This window comes from Cyprinus carpio, chromosome A2 (genome assembly GCF_018340385.1).
Source record: "Cyprinus carpio isolate SPL01 chromosome A2, ASM1834038v1, whole genome shotgun sequence".
NCBI lineage: Eukaryota > Metazoa > Chordata > Actinopteri > Cypriniformes > Cyprinidae > Cyprinus > Cyprinus carpio.
In genome coordinates this window covers 28,393,869-28,401,368 of record NC_056573.1, presented here as the reverse complement: position 1 = coordinate 28,401,368, position 7,500 = coordinate 28,393,869, and the positions used below count along the sequence as shown (strand labels likewise).

General features: G+C 45.1%; 1 protein-coding gene and 1 pseudogene across 1 annotated transcript in view; both read left to right on the top strand.

Moving 5' to 3' along the window:
- The window catches only part of fem1a (fem-1 homolog a), a 2,825-nt gene extending 1,386 nt beyond the window's left edge, over window positions 1-1,439 (top strand). The window contains exon 1 of the mRNA XM_042713756.1: window positions 1-1,439. This exon is cut by the window's left edge and continues 1,386 nt beyond it. Within this exon, the coding sequence (XP_042569690.1) occupies window positions 1-644 (644 nt within the window). The 3' untranslated portion in view covers window positions 645-1,439.
- A 2,808-nt stretch (window positions 1,440-4,247) lies between these two features.
- Window positions 4,248-7,500, top strand: part of LOC109078676 — a 73,420-nt pseudogene continuing 70,167 nt past the window's right edge.

Here is a 7,500-nt window from a genome sequence, read left to right as displayed (position 1 = left end):
CCGCCCGGGTCACCTTCCAGGACCTGATGGGTGTTCTGGGGAAGAGCGTGCGTGAGGTGGAGCGGGCCGTGGCGCAGCGGGACAGTCCTCCGGAGACGCCGCAGTTCACCAAAGCGCTGTCCATCATCCTGCACCTGCTGTTCCTGCTGGAGAAGCTGGAGTGTGCCCCGGAGCAGGAGCACCAGAAGCGGCGGACCGTGTACCGGCTGCTGAAGCTCAGCCCGCGGGCCAGGAGCGGCTACACACCGCTGCACATGGCTGTGGACAAGGACACCACGTCGGTGGGCCGTTACCCGGTGGGGCGGTTCCCGTCTCTGTCCGTGGCGCGTCTGCTGCTGGAGTGCGGCGCTGACGTGGACTCACGCGACTGCGAGAACAACACGCCGCTGCACGTCGCCGCCGCTAACGGCTGTCCGGAGATCATGGCGGCGCTGATCCGGGCCGGAGCGCACTTCGACGCCACGAACGCTCAGCGCAAGACGGCCTACGAGCTCCTGGACGAGCAGAGCAGCGGGCGGCACGCGCTCCACCCGCTCAGCTACGTCACGCTGCAGTGTCTGGCGGCCCGCGCCGTCGAGAGACACAGACTGCCCTACAGAGGGCTGATCTCAGAGGAGATGGAGGCCTTCATCGAGCTGCACTGACCCCAGCAATAATCCTGACCTCTTCTGTCCTTCTTCCTCTGTGTGCAGGAAGTGCTGCCTCTCTCTGTTCTTGTCTTTGAGTGACAGGTCGAAGGCTTGTTCAGGGCTCGTCATGAACTGTGTACGGTCGAGAGGCCGGTCAGAGCGTTCATGTGTCCGGCGCAGAACTGAAATGCAACAGAAGTTTAACCGTCTCTTATGAAGTGTCATAACAGCTGTTCAGTTCTGTATTATTCTCTCTCTGTGATGCTGACGGACTCTGAAGCCCACGGTGCCAAACGCTAGCCTTACACGATCATCTCTGAATGTGTGTGTGGCCGTGATTTTAATGTGTTTTTACTGAGCGACTGGCTCTGTGCTCTCCTTTCTTTGGGGATTTGACTGTAACGTATAGAACTTGGCACTTTATCCACTGTAAATATGAAAAGCTGTCTTTGAATGGCTGACCTTACATCGATATCTATGCAGTTTATTAACAGGTGGATTTGGGGTGACAGATTTGGCAACCCGAGCTGTTTTTGTGTGGGTTTTTTTTTTTTTTTTTTGCTGGAGTTCTGTGAAAAGCTTCATATGCATTGAAGTCTTATTCTGATTGCCTTTAAGTGAATTGTTCTTGGTGAGGTTTCATGTTTGAGATGCTGTTTCTCTGTCGGCCGGTCTGTCGTTGTAAATGCACCCGTGAAGCACTTTGAAAATCTTAACACTTTGTTTAAGCTCTAAAACCAGAGAAACTACAGCTGATTTGGTTAATTTAAGACATGTATGGTGATGCCTGAATAAAACAAGTGTCCCGTCCATCTGTCTGATGTTTGTTTGTTGGTCTCTGAATCCTTTGATTGTGGACTTTCGTTTCAGGTCGAGATGATCGCAGATGTGCATCACTGAATCGTGCAGGTTTTCTTCATATTTTAACTCACTACTTCAAATAGCTGTAGTTTATATCTCTGTGTATCACACACGGGCCAGCTGTAAAAGTCTCTGTGTTTATTATAATGTGAGTATCTGATTTTCACGTTACGGTGATCTACAGTTAATGTGGTTATGTACATTTGTCTCATAAAAACACCTTCATAAGAAACATATTTCACCCCAAAACCACGAAACTGTAAAGAAAGTTGAATTTAAGAAATATTTCTGTTGTTGCTGTCATTGTGACGATTCCTCACAGCTAATCCTCTCCTGTATCTGCAGTAAAAAACACACATTCTTTCAATTTCAAATTACATTTGTCAAGTATAATAGAAGTATACGTCATGCTAGCGTTTGTTGATTTTAATTATAAAAACGATCTGTGTCTGAACAGGAGGATTTTCATTACTGCATCAGTGCAAAGACTGAACATGAGTGAATGTGGGGGGGGGGTGAAATATGAAGCATGGCATTGGTTTCTCAGGCACGGCTGAAACGCACCGCATCAGAGGTCAGTATTGTCTCATCTGGACACCAGTGACCGGACAGCTGCTGGACAGGGTTTAGTGCTGCTTTGAGCAGAAGTGAAATGTTTATTCTGCTCTGTTCGAGAGAATCGTGTCATGATTGATCATTTCCTTTAACATGTCACCAGTTTAACCCTGCTGTATTCAGACATCTCTAGGCTTTATTTACAAAAACAGCCAGTTTAAAGCAGTTTTGTATTCTGTGTGTCCTCCCCTGCAGAGCTCGTGTGGAAAGCTGATCTTCAGGAGAGCAGATATAAATAGCGAGTGATGGTCGTCGGTGTGTGGGTTCTCCTGAGAGCCGTGTCTATTTCAGGGGCTCGAGGCCCTGCGTGTAATCGAACCCTTGGCTCTCGGGTCAGTGATCCTGAGGTCTCGAGCTGCTCGTCCACCGCAGGGTCAGTCTGTACATCCACGTTCACAGCCTCACATCAGAACAGATGAATGCTAGCAGCTTTATGGTTTAATGTCACTTATACATGTGCTGCTGCTGAAAACATGAAACGTGAGCCATTTCAGACACATACACACGCTTGTTTTATTTTACTCAAAACCAGAAACATCTGAAACTGTTATTGTTAAGCATGTATTCACAGCCTCGAGTCAGTATTGTTCAGATTCTCGTTCTTTGCTCGATCTCATCAAACGCTCTCGTAGAGTCTCAGCTGGATGAGGTCTGGACTGGTCTTGTAGTCAGCGTTTGATGAAAAGCACATCTCGTGTCTTTAAAATGTCTTTTCAGCTGAAAGGTTGGGATGTTCCTCATGCACTGTAAAAAATGATTTTTAAAGTAAACAAAGATGATTGTATATTTTACAGAGTACATTTGACAATAAAATACTATTTCAGTCTTTCTACTTCAAAATGCCACTTTTAATTCAGTATGTACTTGCCATTTCAGTGTAATTATTTGTGTGGAAATCTCAAGAAATTTACTAGTAAAATAGTTTTAAAATTCTATCATTTTTTCCATCATGTTGTAAGTTCTGCTGCAAGTAATCATCAGTCAGATCTTCCAGACAGAGCTGTGTTATGAGTTCAGTATTTATATGTTCAGCACACACACTGGGAACCATTGTGAACAATCATACAACACACCTGTAAAAAATAATTATTGGTTATTTCAAGGTTACTAATGACACATCATTTTGATATTTCCATGTCAGAGAAAAATGGTTTAATTATGGTTTAATATAAATATGAATACTCATGAATCCTGTGAAGGGATCTCATTTAAGTATTTATGTGACCTGCACTGTTCCCAGCTGGAGATTTACACAAACCGACTAAAGACACGTCTTTCCCACCAGCACCTGAACAATTTACACCAGCAATTATCTGTTCTGTTCTATTCTATTCTATTCTATTCTATTCTATTCTATTCTATTTAAAAAAAAAAAAAAAAACTAAACAAGACCCTTGCTATGTGTAGTGTGCTAGAGTAACTGAGTCTTGTCACATCACTTGGATCTGTTGTTCTCCTCAGGTGTAAGTCTCTTTGGATTAATGAATGATTAAATGTAAATGTACTTCACCTAAAGCTGCATTATAGTCTGATCTGAAATGCATCCGAGATCCTCCGATCGGAGAATAAGACCACGGGCTCCATGCTGACGCGCGGGTGAGAGGCGCGGCGCGGCGCGAGCGCGCGGGCGTTCAGTGCGGCCGCTGGAGGGCGAGAGACTCCCGGAGATCAGAGTCTCATCACACCGGTCTCCGGCAGAAAACACGCAGAAGAGCTTCGTGTGTCAGGGGAAAAGCTGCGGAAGAGTTGTTACTGCTACCGACTGGTTCTGATTTTTCATTGTTTAAGAACATTTTCCAACATAAAATATAACATGCACCAGAACAGCCTACAGAGGAAAACTATATTTTTCAAAGTTGTAAATAATACAAATGTTTGGAGTATGTTTTACATGACAATGCATTTTCAGTCTTTGTTCAGATTGTAATGTTCAGTTAAATGTGTTTCTGAGTGAAAACTGTTTTATTACATTTATGTCCAAACCGTTTTGAACAGGCAGTGTGTTGAAATACATTATCTGGGACGGTTTCGTCAATTGGTTTGTCCCCTGTTTAGGGTATAAATGTAAGTTCTTTATCTTCAGGAGGTGACCAGCACTCATTGTTTCTGGAGGAGCGCTCACATCATCTCTGAGAGGAAGAGGAGGAGGAGGAGGAGGAGGAGGAGAAGAGGAGAGGAGAGGCTGCTGCTGCGAGCATCGATGACATCAACGCGCTCGAGACTCTCCGGAGGCTTCTGGAAATGGAGGATTCTGCCTGAGAACGGAACACGATGCTCGACTTCAGCCGCACCTTCGCGCAGGTAAACCGGGCTTCTTTTGCATCTGCTTGAGATTTGATTACGGGCCAGTTTTATTTACAAAAGCGTCCGTGCGTGTGCTCGGATTACACCTCCGTCCGCCCGGAGAGCAGAAGAACACCCGGAGGACCAGCCTGCTGTGTGTTCAGCCTGGTATTTATTAATGAGTGAAATGATGATTTATGCGAGTGTTTATTGTGGTGTTTTTCTGCTCGTCGCTCGAGCGGATCTTGGTTCTTTGTTCGGGTTTGGCTCTCGATCCTCCGACCCTCTTTCTCTCCGGATTCACATCCGACCCCTGCATCTCAAACACTGACGCATCCGGGTGGAAAGGCTGTCGGAAGGCGAGCATTGGAGTGCTGTGTGTTTTCTGGGCGTTGAGTGACCTGTGTGCGGTGATGATGGCTGATAACTGCGAAATATGAAGGAAAATTACCGAGCAGTTTCACCGGGACTCCAGCTAACAAAGCCATCTGCGCACTAACAGATTCTACACGACTGCCTTCTCTCTGATGCAAACCAGCGTTTATTATGGTCTGCCAACGTTACAAATAACAAATATTACCAGCACAAAGAATATAATTTCTGCAGTTGTTAAACCCTAGCAACGCATGTTTTTATAACAAGCACACAGACAGAAACTGCTCTTGAATTCAGTTTTAATGAGCCGGGGCAAAAACTTTCATTGTAAATTACATTTTTAGATTTTTTTTGTTTGTTTGCAATAGGCCTATATATATATTACATTACAATTACAATACAGCACAGTAATGTATGGGTGGTTGCCAGGTGTTGCTAAGGTGTAGTTTCATATGCATAATTGCACAGTTTTTAATTCACGCTCTATTTGATTCTTATTCTGTGTTAGTTACACACACACACACACACACACACACACACCCTGGAAGGAGCATCAGCAGTTCCTCGCTGTAGATCTCATGGGTTTCTCATAATGATCTCAGCTGTGGCTATTTGTGGACATGAGCGTGAGTGAAAAGCCTGCCAGATTCTCTCAATGGGATCAGACTCTGTGCAGCGTCTTCCTGTTCATCCGTCCGTTGTGTGAATGTTTTTAATCACATTATTCTGCATCAAACCTCTAAATCTAAGAAATGAAATTCTTATGACTGTCAAATCATTCTGGTTTATCCACATTAGCCGAGCATTTCTGAGCTCTACAGAAGAATATCACAACAATTATTTGTTTTTTAGGCTTTGTTAAGAGAATAGATATTCAGTGTCTGTCTTTATATTTACACATTTATTTATTTAGCAAAGCGACTGATAAATTCAACAAACACTTCATCTCCTGTCAATAATCAGGAGAATAGTTTATAATAGACAGTTTCAAACATCATCTAGAACAGAACAAACTAGAACAGAGAGGGATTAAGAAATCAGAAAATCAAAGAAGATTTTTGAGCAGGATGCAGTTAAGTGTGCGCAGAAGGGAACATTCAATATCTTGAGGGCAACTATAAGAAACCACCTAGCAACTGCATCACAACATGCTTAAAACCACTCAGAACACCTTAGTAACACCCCAGCAACCACTCAGAACGCCTTAGCAACACCCCGGGAACCACTCAGAACACCTTAGTAACACCCCAGCAACCACTCAGAGCACCTTAGCAACACCCCGGGAACCACTCAGAACACCTTAGCAACACCCCGGCAACCACTCAGAACACCTTATGCTGTATATTCAACATGATTTTGAGCATGGTAAATATTCCTTATACTGAATGTTTCCAGCAGCGCTTCTGTGCGTGTGCATGCAGAACACATGCGTTGGTCGAGTTATCAGTATGATATTCTCTGTGCTCGTATCACTGTATTAAACCCCGATCATCATCCTTCCATAATCTCTCCTGTTCAGTCAGACGCACTGATAAACATGCTTTAATTCTCCTGCTGCACGGCTCATATTTTCATCTTCTGCTGCAGCAGGTTACATGACGAGTCTGGCTCTCTTTTATTTCATTTTAATGCTCAGATGAGCCGCTGGCGTTTTAAGATGCTTTGCTTTGTTTTGTGTTGTTTAGTGCAGGTTTAAGTAGGTTCGAGCCGGGCCCGCGGAGGTGAGCGTCCCTCCGGCTGATAACGTGTGTGTGGTTTAGTGGTGAGACAGACCTGTCAACACGATGAGGGCCACGCGCTAATGAACAATGCAGAACGATTTATTGCTCAAATGAATGAAGCTACTCAGGCAGGGTTTGAGCTGCATCGCTGCATTAACTTTCCCAGTGATTTGAACGTAAAGTCATTCTGTTGAGTAAAGTCTGAAGCACAGTGTCTTCTCTGTTAGGGCCCCTGTGATTGGCCTCGCTCTGGACTGACAGTCAATCTCCAAGACGTCTCCAGCCGAGCGTAGCGTGTCGTCTGTCCCTCGGCGCTGTGATTGTGATTGCGTTCTGATCCGCGGTGCGTGTGGATGGCCGCCGAGCGTTGATTGACATCTGCGGAGCGCAGCTCTCTGATTGGCCAGGAACAGTTTGACTGACAGGAGTGAGAGATTGTGGGAGAGATGTTGAGAAGTGGACAGAAAACACTGAGCAGGAGTGTGTTATTTCAGGCCAGACGCTTCTGAATGCTTTTGGGAATACAGGGAAGAAACGCTCCGCATCCGTGTGCCAGAATGTCTGCCGATGGCCACGACGGCTCAGCTTTCTCTGGGAGCTCGTGGAATTGGGTTATTTGCTGTCTGTTTCTTACTCATGGATCTTGCTAGTGTGTAACCTTGAGAGCCTCTTACCCTAAAGACTGAAGTGAGGGAACTGTACGTCGTGTCGGCACGGCCCTGACGAGGTTAACGAGTTGTTGGCACATGAAGATCTCATTCCTGAAGGAACTTCTCAACAGTAGGGGTTTATTCGTGACAAACAGTGCAGGGGTGTTTTCTAGAAAGCAGGTTATGTGTTTAAGGGTAAGTAAGCGGTTAAACTCTCAGGGGATGTAGTACTCACAGCAGCTTATTCCCTGAACATAACTCCGGAGCAGATCATGTTTCAGGGTTACTTTACTGCAGAGATGTCAGCGCATGCGTGACAGATTGCACACTACATTAGGTAATATTATCTTATTCTAATGTTGCTAT